The following is a 13322-nucleotide window of genomic DNA, read 5'->3' on the forward strand; positions in this document are numbered from 1 at the left end:
CCCATCTCCTCCCCGTGTGTCTCCCATCTCCACCCCGTGTGTCTCCGTGTCTCCCATCTCCTCCCCGTGTGTCTCCGTGTCTCCCATCTCCTCCCCGTGTGTCTCCCATCTCCACCCCGTGTGTCTCCGTGTCTCCCATCTCCTCCCGTGTGTCTCCGTGTCTCCCATCTCCCTCCCGTGTCTCCCATCTTCCCCCCGTGTGTCTCCGTGTCTCCCATCTCCCCCCCGTGTGTCTCCCATCTCCACCCCGTGTGTCTCCGTGTCTCCCATCTCCACCCCGTGTGTCCCCGTGTCTCCCATTTCCCCCCCGTGTCTCCCATCTCCCCCCCGTGTGTCTCCATGTCTCCCATCTCCTCCCGTGTGTCTCCGTGCCTCCCATCTCCCCCCGTGTGTCTCCGTGTCTCCCATCTCCTCCCCGTGTGTCTCCGTGTCTCCCATCTCCTCCCCGTGTGTCTCCCATCTCCTCCCCGTGTGTCTCCGTGTCTCCCATCACCCCCCGTGTGTCTCCGTGTCTCCCATCTCCCCCCGTGTGTCTCCGTGTCTCCCATCTCCCCCCGTGTGTCTCCGTGTCTCCCATCTCCTCCCCGTGTGTCTCCCATCTCCTCCCTGTGTGTCTCCGTGTCTCCCATCACCCCCCGTGTGTCTCCGTGTCTCCCATCTCCCCCCGTGTGTCTCCGTGTCTCCCATCTCCTCCCCGTGTGTCTCCCATCTCCCCTCCGTGTGCCCCCGCGTAAGCCTGTGTGTGAGTGTCTTCCATCTCCCCCATGTGTCCTCATGTGTCCTTGTGTGTGCCCGTGTGTCTCCCATCTCCCTCCCGTGTGTTCCTATGTCTCTAATCTCGCCCCCCCACGTGTCCCCGTGTGCCCCCAGCCCCCCGCCGTGTCCCTGCGCGTGCCCGTGCGTGGCACACCATCTTGAGGCACTGCTGGGAGAAGTTGTGGTTGATGAAGGTGGCCTCGAGGGCGAGGTTCCGGGGGGAGTTGATGGCGTTCCCCTCCTCCTGCGGGGGCTCGTTCGCCGTCTCGCTCACCGTCAGCAGGTCTGACGGACGCGCACACGACACGAGTTTAACACGCAGAAGTAGTGGCGGCGGGACGCTTTCACGATCAATATCATCCACAAGAGGTTTTTTGGGTTAGATCTCGTAAATACAAATGCGTCAATTCGTTACTCGTACAGCACTAACCGGTGTGTTGGAGAGCCAAGCCACAAGATTCACAATCAGAGTACGACGTTTCGCCGACGACGACGACGACGACGACCGCCGTTAAGTGGCGGTGACGTCACCATGGCGCTTGTGCCATGCCGGGGGCACTTTTGAGGCCACGTCAAAGTGGTCTCAACACTGTGGATCGTGCCCGTCGTACTCGCTCAACGGAGGGCCCCTCAGCCCGCCATTCGTTGGGGGTGGGATACTTCTTCCAATATTTGAGGCACTGCAGCCCCAGCAGGGGTCAACCCCCACCTTGCCCATGATGTGTCCTGAACCGAGGGATTTCCCCTCCCCCAAGACCTCACAGAAATGCTCTGCAAACCTGCAGATATGTCCCTGGGGGGGTTTCGAGATTGGATCACCATTCTTTCCCCTGATGGGTGATAGGTGCGGCACCGCAGGTTACTCTTTTGATGCAATTAAATGAGAGTGACCACCCTCCCGTGTGCCGCGCAGGTCTTCATCGGTGCTCGCTAATAGCACTTGCCCCAACAGTCCCTGCCAAGGCTACACGGGGGAACCGTTGTCGTCGTGTACACCAGCGTTCTTCACCAATTTTTCGGTCGGGGGGGGGGGCCACATTCGTCGATAAGACATCATCGCTGCGAGGGCAATTTGAAACCATGGCCGTTTGACAGCACGACGACGATGATGATGATGGGGAGGGCGTTTTAACATTTGTGTATTGTCGGGGGTGGGGAGGGGGGGGCACGTCAGGGGGCCGCACTAAAAGGCCACCAGGGGAAGGACACCACGGGGCCACCGTAGTGACGTCACCGCCACTTGCAACCAAGAACTCCGGTGTGTAGGAGAATGCGTGGGGGGGGGGGGGAGGGGGGTAGAAACCGAAATCTGAGTTGTCCCTCTTGTCGAAGAAGAGCTTGGAGCCGACGCGCTGCACCAGGATGTCCCACGAGTAGACGGAGCGCGTGCAGCACATGAGCGTCGCCAGGATCGCGTCCGTCGCAAACACGTTCCCCTCGCTCTTAGCCAGCTGGGGAGTCGCGGACACACACACAAAGATGTACACACACATTAGGGTTGTTTAAACGATAAGTGGTATGTTATACAGGCACTTAACGGAACGACACGGCGTGTCCTGACACTTTCATATTCCTACGCTGCAAAGTTTCCGCAGACGAGGAAACGGCAGTGAAGGTTGAACTTCTTTCGCGCCGTCCGCAGCCAACGGTGCTAATCGGAGGTGCTTTGGAAGGACAGCAAACTGAACACAAGAAGCAGTTCTAAAGAAATTAAGTTTTCACATGTGCGTGTGTGAGATCTGGTGAGCTCATCTGACAAACAAGGCTGCATTGGCTGGGTTATGTAGCCCGCATGCCCAACCACTACGTGCCCAAGAAGCTTGTTTCGCCGGATGGAGGGGGCTAAATGGGGCGTGGCACACGCAAGAGAAAAGATCGGCTGATGTGATACAGAAAGATCAGCGGTGTCAGGATCAGCCTTTATGAAGGAGGCTAATGAAATATCCTACTGGGCAGATGGAGGAAGTTGCCTTCTAGCAACGAGGGCAGAAGGAGCGACGCTCACAACAACGAGCGGAGCATCGGGTGGCTAAAGCACAGCAAGTTGGCAGAGTAGGGGGCACAGGTGGTGCATCGGCCATTCATCTCAGTCAGTCGACCCACTTGGGTGTCGTGTGACCTGCTAGCCCGCCTTCGACACTTGGCGTGTCCTCAAAGTGCACCTAGCCTGGCACAAGCGCGCCGTGGTGACGTCGCCGCCGCCACTTAGTGGCGAATGGCGGTGGTTGTTGTTGTTGCACTGAGGAGGAGACCTTGCGGATGACGGGATCATCGGTGGTGGTGACCGTGTGGAAGATTCTCTTGATGCTTTTCAGCGGCTTCTCGGAGCGCGTCGTGATGCGGTCAAACGCCTTGTCATAGTGCTCCAGCTCCCCCAGACACTCTCTACACAGACACACGCAGACACATACACACAGGCCACAATTACAATCATACAGATAAAGACCTCCCCCCCCCCCCCAATAGACTGTTGGGGCAAGTGCTGTTCGCGAGCACATATGAAGGCCGGCATGGTGCACGAGGGAGTGGGTTACAAGGACCACGCCCGGCCGCCTTTGTCTCCCCAAGCGGGGATGTGTTTACACGCCGCACCAAGGACTCATTTTGTTCTTTCGGTAAAGTCACGTAGGTGAAACTAAAATAACTAAATCACGACGTTTCGGAGGCAACACAAGCTTCCGTCATCAGGTGGAACGACCCCAGCAAAATAGTTTTTACTGTAGTGGGCAGAGAGAGCTGTATGTGAGAAGCGATTATATAGGGTAAGAGCCAGGGAGAAGGGATGCAGGGGGGGGGGGGCGGCGTGTGGTGTCGGGGGCGGGGGTTTAAGACTGTTGTAGCCCCGAGGTATTTAGGATATTATCAAATTAATCACATTGAAAAAAAAAATGCTGTGGTTGTTCCACCTGATGACGGAAGCTTGCGTTCCCTCCGAAACGTCGCGATTGAGTTATTGTTATTTTATTTCCTACCTACGTGACTTTACCGAAAGAACTAAAGAGTATGGATCCCTGCAGTCACGAAAACTTCACATCTAGAAGCACTCATTTGAGGCCGAGTAAAACTTGGGGAGGCCCAGGACCGATTCAGATCATCGTCACTGGCATCGGCCGTGAGTGGGAATCGAACTCGGATCGCCGGGTTCATAGCGCAGCGGACCAATCGCTACAAAGACAAAGAGCCCCCGTATAGCCTTTAAAGACTGTTGGGGAAAGTGCTGTTAGCGAGCACCTATGAAGGCCAGCAGGCCGCACGAGTGGGTTGCCAGCACCACATTTATATTCCCGCGATGTAACCCAAAAAAACCTATATTAGTGTTGTTTCTGTTGATACTACTGCTGATGATAGTGTTGATGATGACGATACCGCCGTTGCTACAACCGTTTCTACCGATACCGCTGCTGCTACCGACGACGATGATGCCGATTCTGCCGACGCTGTGGAGTAGGAGAGCCTCACATGTCAACGGGCTCAGCCACGTCCACGTATCTCATCTTCATGAGGCGCGGGAAATCCATCTCCTCCTTGACGTCCCAGTCGCTGCGGACCTCCACGGAGGAGTCGCGGGGCTTCTGCTGCTCACGCGCAGAGACGCGGACGGGGGGATGCAGGCAGATAAACGCATGAGCAGAGCCAGAGACATGTACAGAAACACACGCCGAGATAAGGCACGACAAGCACACACACGGATACTGACAGAGATAAACACATCAGGATGTAGAGACACACACAGGGATGTACAGAGGACAGATCTACATAGAGATACACATACACATGTACCAGAGATGCAGAATATACAGCGAGAAACACAGGGATATAGAAAACAGAGATACAAAGACACACACACAGATAAACACATTCAGATACACACACAGAGCACACTCACTGAGATACACCACAAAGACGTACTCCCCGTACAGCCTTTTAACAGACTGCTGAGGCAAAGTGCTGTTAGCGAGTAGCACCTATCAAGGCCGGCACTGCACGCAGGGGGGGTGGGTAGGTGGGCCAGCACCACACAAAGACAAAGATCCCCCGTGTAGCCTTAACAGACTGTAGGGGCAAGTGCTGTTAGCGAGCACCTACGAAGGCCAGAACGGCACACGAGGGGGTGGGTGGCCAGCACCACGCCCGACCGCCTTTGTCTCCCAAGCGGCGATGTTTACACACCGCACCAGGCACTCATTTGAGGCCGAGTCGACCTAGGAGAGGCCCAGGACCGGTTCAGATAATCGTCACCGGTGTTGGCCGTTAGCGGGAATCGAGCCCGGGTCGCCGGGTTCGTAGCGCAGCGCGCTAACCGCTACACCCACCGCTCCCCACAGCACCACACAAACAACAACAACGACAACCACGTTGATGGTCTCACCTGCCCCTTCTGATCCCATCTTTGTCTCCCTCCAAACTGCTTCTGCAGTTTCTGAATCCTTTGCCGGTCTCTAACAACCGCACACACGCACACACATACACACCACACACACACGCCACGCACACACATACACGCCATGCATACGCACGCCACCCACACGCCACGCACACACGCCACGCACACACACGCCACGCACACACACATACACGCACACACGCCGGGCACACACACACACGCCACGCACACACACACGCCACGCACACACACACGCCACGCACACACACACGCCACGCACACACACGCCACGCACACACACGCCACGCACGCCACGCACACACGCCACGCACACACACGCCACGCACACACACACACGCCACGCACACACACGCCACGCACACACACACGCCACGCACACACACACGCCACGCACACACACACGCCACGCACACACACACGCACACACACGCCACGCACGCCACGCACACACGCCACGCACACACACGCCACGCACACACACACACGCCACGCACACACACGCTCCGCACACACACACGCCACGCACACACACACGCCACGCACACACACACGCCACGCACACACACACGCCACACACACACGGACACGTCCCACAGTCAACGACGAGTTCCGTGAAGGGCGACAAGCTGCGTCACGTGCAACAGAATGGCCACCGGGCAACGACGAATCGTAACAAGGGCGGACCTCTCCTTCTGCTTGGCGCTCTTTGACAGGGTCTGCATGTTCAGCGCCTGCATCTGCAGCCTGCGCTCCTTCTCACGGCGCATGTTACGTTGCTGCAGAGAGAGAGAGACACGCACACACAACAGCGTGTTACGGTGGCGGTAGTGTTAGGCGTAGCGCCAGGGGGAGGCGTTCGAGGCAGGGATAGTGTTAGTGGTGCAAGGTTCATGTTGGGGCTAGAGGTAGTGGTATTTGTTGACGGGCTAGCGTCAGGGCTAGTGGTAGGGGTTGTATTGAAGGTAATCGCAGAGTAAAAAGTAGTTGTGTTGGTCACAGGGCTAGAGGTGTTAAGGGGAAGGGTATGCGTGTGTATGCAAACACGTGTGGATGCGTATACGTACACGCACGTATCAGTTTAAAACGTAGGCTTTCGTAAATGTTGTAGTGTGTTTACTCTGGAACACACTGGTGTGCTGAGCTAGTAACGAATTCGCAAGTTTCGGTTTACGTGACAAACCTTACTAATTGACTGTGTTGGGTTGTGGCGGGTTTAACGACACATTTATATTTACGCAATCTAACCCCCCCAAAAAAATGCTATGGATATAAATCTATGTAGGTAGACAAACCTGTCAACCCTTTATCAGTGCCCTACCTTATTACGGATCAATTCAGACCTTACTGGTCACCCCGTGCCTCTTATAAATCTCAACGTTCATCCTACAAAGTCATATGACAAACGGCTGCACGCCGTGCGGACCTGAAAACTCAATTTCCCTGTACAAGAATACGGCTAAACCGTATGGGTTGACAGCAATGCATAGATGTGTGTGTACACACACTTGTGTGTTTACGTTTCAAGTTTCATTTATTAGGTGTTGCCCTGTGAGCCATGCGGATCTTGAGTCGGGTGCAACCGCAACAAACAAAATGTGAACAGAGAACATCTTAAAGTGACGACGCACGACAGAAACATCCTGGGAAAAACCAGCAAATCTTCCAAAAAAAAACCCGCTGTATTACAACGCTGTGTGCAAAAATCCCAGTGTGATGCAAGTCAAACAATAACAACCGTAATATAATTTAGATTAATTCTAGATTTGAAGTTTTCGTGACTGCAAGGATCCATATTCTTTGGTTCTTTCGGTAAAGTCACGTAGGTGAAAATATTAAATTAAAATAAAAAACCATAATACAATTTAGATTACCCAGATATTTTCGAAATCACCAAAATAACGCTATAAAAACAACGTAGCAACAGTAATCATGGCAACAGGTGCGCGTGTGTCTGCACAAGACCTGAGTGAACTTCATGCGGTTCTTCTGGAAGATGGATTTCTGCACGCGGGTGGTGTCCACCAGCTGGAAGCTGCCCTCATCCTCCTCGTGGAAGTACGCGTACTGACTACCCCCGCCAAACTGGGACGAATACTTGTCTACTCACACGCGCACACACGCAGACACACACACAGATGTACTACCACATACACACCGACATATTACAAGTCATACACACAGATGTACTACCACATACACACACCGACATATTACAAGTCATACACACAGATGTACTACCACATACACACACTGACATATTACAAGTCATACACACACAGATGTACTACCACATACACACACCGACATATTACAAGTCATACACACAGATGTACTACCACATACACACACCGACATATTACAAGTCATACACACACAGATGTACTACCACAAACACACACTGACATATTACAAGTCATACACACACAGATGTACTACCACATACACACACCGACATATTACAAGTCATACACACACAGCAGTCAGCAGTAATCTTGCACACATGAATTACGACCATCCACGCAAAAAACTGTGATAAGTAATTAAGTACAACAGCACTCCCGATTATCCGCGCTAATGACGGTGAAGACGGCCGCGGATAATTCCAAATCGCGGATAATCCAAATTCATGAACATTTTCCGCTGGATCTCTGTGCCAAAATCCACGAACATTGGTAAAGTTTCGATTGAGAACGAATATGACCGACCGATCGATGTGTGTGCTCAGTGATAATACTTTCAGAGCCACGCCAATCAACATCAATCAAACTACGCCCCACTGTCGTAAAGATATGGCAACTACTGTACTGTAGAAGCGATCACGTAGAATTCGGGTTAACTGGAGAAACATATTTCTTCCGTTTAAGCACGCAACTTGTAATAAACATTTCCAAGAATAGCGATGTGTAACTGCTTTAAGATTATTCATTTGGGCTGTAGTGAAAATCCATGAGTTGTTAATGTCAAAATCTCAGGTGTGCAATTAATCCCCAAATCAGATAAATCCCATGCGGATAATGGAGTCTACTGTATATATATATTTTTAAATAAAATTGCTGAGCCTCAGACAGAAAACGACCAGCAACAAACAGCACTCTTAAAGTTGTAATCGTTGAGTGTTGACACTTTTCTTGAATTGAGCAAAGTCACACGTGTGGAATAGTGTGAGTAAATTAAGCAGGAACAATAAGTGTTTGTGACCTACAGTGTAGCGAGTAAGTTCGTGAGTTAATGTGATTGAAAGTCTTTGTGCGAGTGGTTGAGTGAGCCTTGCAGTGTGGTAAATGACGCAGAAACGACAAGTGTTGTGACCTGCAGTGTGGCGAGTAAGTTCGTGAGTTAATGTTTTTTTTACAAAGCACTAATTTAATCGGTTAAAAGAAAAAAAAACTATTGTGAATGTTTTTTATTAATTTAACCCCCCCCCACCACAATTTGTGAGTAAATGTGATATTTCGACCGAGTTAATCGCACGCACTTGTGTAGCGCTTGTCCTGGTACGTGGATCCGGTCCAATCGGCAACCTGCAACAAAATGACAATCAAGATGAGGGCGTTCATAGTAGCCAGGGTCAGAGGTGCTGAGCCATTACCGCTAAGCTCAGGGGTTGAGGGTTTAAACAATGGAGCAGGGCGTCTCTCTCTCTCTCTCTGGGGTTCATAATGGCCAAGTTGGAGACACTCAACTATCACTGCTGAGTTCCTGTGTTGAGGGTTCAACCCCTGGGTGTGGGCGTCTCCCTCTCTCAAGGGATTCATAATGGCCATGTTGGAGACACTGAATCATCGCTGCTGAGTCCCTGTGTTGAGGGTTCAACCCCTGGGTGTGGGCGTCTCTCTCTCCCTCAAGAGATTAATAATGGCCATGTTGGAGACACTCAACTATCACTGCTGAGATGCTGGGTTGAGGGTTCAAACCCTGGGTGTGGGTGTCTCTCTCCCTCAAGGGATTCTTAATGGCCAAGTTGGAGACGCTCAACTTTCACTGCTGAGATGCTGGGTTGAGGGTTCAACCCCTGGGTGTGGGTGTCTCTCTCCCTCCCTCAAGAGATTAATAATGGCCAAGTTAGAGACACTGAACCATCACCGCTGAGATGCTGAGTTGAGGGTTCAACCCCTGGGTGTGGGAGTCTCTCTCCCTCTCTCAAGGGATTCATAATGGCCAAGTTGGAGACACTGACCTATCACCGCTGAGATGCTGGATTGAGGGTTCAACCCCTGCGTGTGGGCGTCTCTCTCTCTCATGGGATTCTTAATCGCCAAGTTGGAGACACTGAACCATCACAGCTGAGACCCTGGGTTGAGGGTTCAACCCCTGGGTGTGGGCGTCTCCCTCTCTCTCAAGGGATTTTTAATGGCCAAGTTGGAGACACTGAACCATCGCTGTTGAGTTCCTGGGTTGAGGGTTCAACCCCTGGGTGTGAGCGTCTCTCTCTCCCTCTCTCAAGGGATTCTTCATGGCCAAGTTGTAGACACTGAACCATCGCTGTTGAGTTCCTGGGTTGAGGGTTCAACCCCTGGGTGTAGGCGTCTCTCTCTCCCTCAAGGGATTCATAATGGCCATGTTAGAGACACTGAACCATCACTGCTGAGATGCTGGGTTGAGGGTTCAACCCCTGGGTGTGGGTGTCTCTCTCTCAAGGGATTCATAATCGCCAAGTTGGAGACGCTGAACCATCACAGCTGAGATGCTGCGATCAAGGTTCGAGTCCAAGACGTGGGTGCATCTCACAGGAGGTGAATTCTGGCCACGTGAGGGACACGGAGTAAGCGATTCAAACGAGTGCGTGCAACGAGACACGCGCAGTTCAACGAATCGTGAACTTTAAGACGATTGAAGTCTTGTTTACAGCGGAATGTGGCATAATAAGCCGTGACTTGTGAGCGCATGTCAGCCTGCGGCCTGCTGAGATAGGCTTACGCAATTATCTCCAGCGATGTATCGAACAAAGTTTTAAACGCTTCCAAGCAACCGCTCACCGCCCCCACAAACCCCGGCACGTAATATTAAACAACTAATTGTTCGTTAGTTAAAATTTAAACTTGCGGGCGATTATTTATTTAAATTAAAAAAATTAAACTTTCGTTTTGAGGCCTGGTCATTGTACGAGAAGCCTGCGCAAACCTAACCCCCCCCCCCCCCGCCCAAACGCGTTGAGACGAACCCACAAAAACAACAAAGAAACACCGAACAATTAGCAGAACACAAGAAAAATAGACTTCTTTAACGCGTCTGTTGCTGTTGTTGTATAATTATTATTCTCCTCACCTTGCCGAGGCGGTCGGCCTTGCTGAAGGGTTGGTAGGGCATGTCCTTAAACTGCTCAGGAATCGCGCAGGGACCCCATCCATTGTGGTTGTCCTGGATCAACGGCGCCACGAAATGAGCCATTGCAGCAGCAGCCCCCCGCGTCTCCTCGTCGGGAGTTTCTTGAGGGACGAGAGAAGAAAAAATCGCGATCGTGAAATTCGCTTTCGGAAAAGACCGCTCCCCTCACACACGAACCACGTTGCCTTGAAAGGAATCGGTAAGCCGATTCGCGAAACGATTCCGGGACCCGGGACGATTCCCATTGACCCCAAGCCAATAATAGGAGGAATCGAACGCCAATTTTTGAAAATTCAGTTTCGATTCCTCTTGAACGCAACGGGGGAATCGAAATCTGTGCCCGATCCAGTTGAAACGATGCTGCGAGTGTTTCGATCTTAAACGGCCATTTATCGATCCCCCTTCGATTTAAACGGACTTCCCCTCGATACTTACGAGGATAATTTATCGTTTACAATTCATAAAAAAGATTGCACGGTGGAGAGTGGTGGGGGGAAGTATTTTTTATCGATCCAGACACCCATTCATTCGACGGGAATCGTTAACTTCATTTTAATCGTCATCGATTACTGTAAATCGATACCGTCGACTGTGTTTCGGTTAACGTGGCCCGATTTGTGTAGGGAGCTTCAGCATTTACAATTATACAGTATAGTGTATAGTGTAGTGTATAGTAGTGTATAGTAGTATAGTGTATAGTAGTGTACAGTGTAGTGTATAGTGTAGTGTATAGTAGTGTAGTGTATAGTAGTGTATAGTGTAGTAGTGTAGTGTATAGTGTAGTGTATAGTGTAGTGTATAGTGTAGTGTATAGTGTAGTGTAGTAGTGTATAGTGTAGTGTATAGTGTAGTGTATTGTGTAGTAGTGTGTAGTAGTGTATAGTGTAGTGTAGAGTGCAGTGTGTAGTGTATAGTAGTGTATAGTGTAGTGTATAGTAGTGTATAGTGTAGTGTATAGTAGTGTATAGTGTAGTGTATAGTAGTGTATAGTGTAGTGTATAGTGTAGTGTATAGTAGTGTATAGTGTAGTAGTGTATAGTGTAGTGTATAGTGTAGTGTATAGTGTAGTGTATAGTGTAGTGTATAGTGTAGTGTATAGTGTAGTGTATTGTGTAGTAGTGTATAGTGTAGTATATAGTGTAGTGTATAGTGTAGTGTATTGTGTAGTAGTCTATAGTGTAGTGTATAGTAGTGTAGTATATAGTGTAGTGTATAGTGTAGTGTATTGTGTAGTAGTGTATAGTGTAGTAGTGTATAGTGTAGTGTATAGTGTAGTAGTGTATAGTGTAGTGTATAGTGTAGTAGTGTATAGTGTAGTGTATTGTGTAGTAGTGTAGTATATTGTGTAGTAGTGTGTAATGTAGTGTATAGTAGTGTAGTGTATAGTGTAGTGTATAGTAGTGTAGTGTATTGTATAGTGTATAGTAGTGTAGTGTATAGTGTAGTGTATAGTCTTCTTGGTTCTTTTGGTAAAGTCACATAGAAGGGAAATGATAAAATAATAATCAAAAATAATAAAATAGTGGTGTATAGTGTAGTGTCGTGTGTAGTGTGTAGTGTAGTCTATAGCAGTGTATAGTGCAGTGTATAGTGCAGCGTATAGTGTAGTGTATAGTGTAGTAGTGTAGTGTATAGTGCAGTGTATAGTAGTGTAGTGTGTACTGTAGTGTATAGTGTAGTATATAGTAGTGTATAGTGTAGTGTGTAGTGTATTGTGTGTAGTGTATAGTGTAGTAGTGTAGTGTATAGTGTAGTGTATTGTGTAGTGTATAGTAGTGTAGTGTATAGTGTAGTCGATAGTATTAAATAGTGTAGTGTATAGTGTAGTATACTAGTTCAGCACTCACCGCTGGTTGTGTTGGGAGCGTGAAGCCACGACAGAATTTACAATTATTGTGTATAGTGTAGTCGATAGTATTAAATAGTGTAATGTATAGTGTAGTATACTAGTTCAGCAATCACCGCCGGTTGTGTTGGGAGAGTGAAGCCACTACATCATTTACAATTATAGTAGTGTATAGTGTAGTGTATAGTGTAGTGTATAGTGTAGTGTATAGTGTAGTGTATAGTGTAGTGTATAGTGTAGTGTATAGTGTAGTGTACTAGTTCAGCACTCACCGCTGGTTGTTGGGAGCGTGAAGCCACTACATCATTTACAATTGATCCTCATGGCGGAACCCCGGGGCACCAAATAATACAAAATGGCCGAGGCAATTAGATTTTCTATTTCAGGGCCACTATTGTTTCCAGGGGTGTAACTTCACTCTACGATTGGGGCACCAATCAATCCGACATCCGTGCTACTTCGCGATGTCGAAACGCAGCGAGGACGATTGCGCCGAAACCCTGAATGCCCGTGTATCATCTTGTTAAATCACTCACACCGACACGTCGTAACAAGTCACCTGCTTTCACTTGATTTCACCTGTTCACGCGCCAGTTGTATCTGTGGGGTCACAAGACACTCGACTTCTCCCCGCTCTTATCTACTCTGCACCTCACTTATCTTGCTCTCAGCGTCTTCGCACTCAGCCACTCCACACACAGCGTCTTCGCACTCAGCCACTCCGCACACAGCGTCTTTGCACTCAGCGACTGCACACAGCGTCTTCGCACTCAGCGGCTCCGCACACAGCAGCTCCGCACACAGCAACTCCGCATCTCCACCGCTGCCCTCAGCTACGCTCCCTCAGACCCGCTCGCCCGTCTGTCCCGGGCGGGGGTTCAGCCAACACCCGCCCGGCGACGGCGTGAGGGTCGAGGTCCCGTTGACGGCTGCAGCGGCAGCGGTGAGACGTCTTCACTCTTCGTCCCCGGCAACAACAACAACTCCCGA

General features: G+C 50.3%; 2 protein-coding genes across 2 annotated transcripts in view; both read right to left on the reverse strand.

The window, feature by feature from the left end:
- Positions 1–10692, reverse strand: part of EIF3D (eukaryotic translation initiation factor 3 subunit D) — a 28283-nt gene extending 17591 nt beyond the window's left edge. The window contains exons 1-9 of the mRNA XM_078880735.1: positions 10427–10692; positions 8637–8682; positions 7124–7260; positions 5846–5937; positions 5126–5195; positions 4216–4331; positions 3009–3141; positions 2060–2207; positions 911–1041 (exon numbers count right to left, since the gene is read on the reverse strand). Coding sequence (XP_078736861.1) covers positions 911–1041; positions 2060–2207; positions 3009–3141; positions 4216–4331; positions 5126–5195; positions 5846–5937; positions 7124–7260; positions 8637–8682; positions 10427–10549 — 996 coding nt within the window. The 5' untranslated portion in view covers positions 10550–10692. The remainder of the gene's footprint in view (positions 1–910; positions 1042–2059; positions 2208–3008; positions 3142–4215; positions 4332–5125; positions 5196–5845; positions 5938–7123; positions 7261–8636; positions 8683–10426) is intronic.
- TBC1D24 (TBC1 domain family member 24) overlaps positions 1–13322 on the reverse strand; it is a 525632-nt gene that overhangs the window by 235732 nt on the left and 276578 nt on the right. The gene's annotated exons all lie outside the window — the stretch shown is intronic.

Source organism: Lampetra fluviatilis, chromosome 58 (genome assembly GCF_964198595.1).
Source record: "Lampetra fluviatilis chromosome 58, kcLamFluv1.1, whole genome shotgun sequence".
NCBI classification, from domain to species: Eukaryota; Metazoa; Chordata; class Hyperoartia; order Petromyzontiformes; family Petromyzontidae; genus Lampetra; species Lampetra fluviatilis.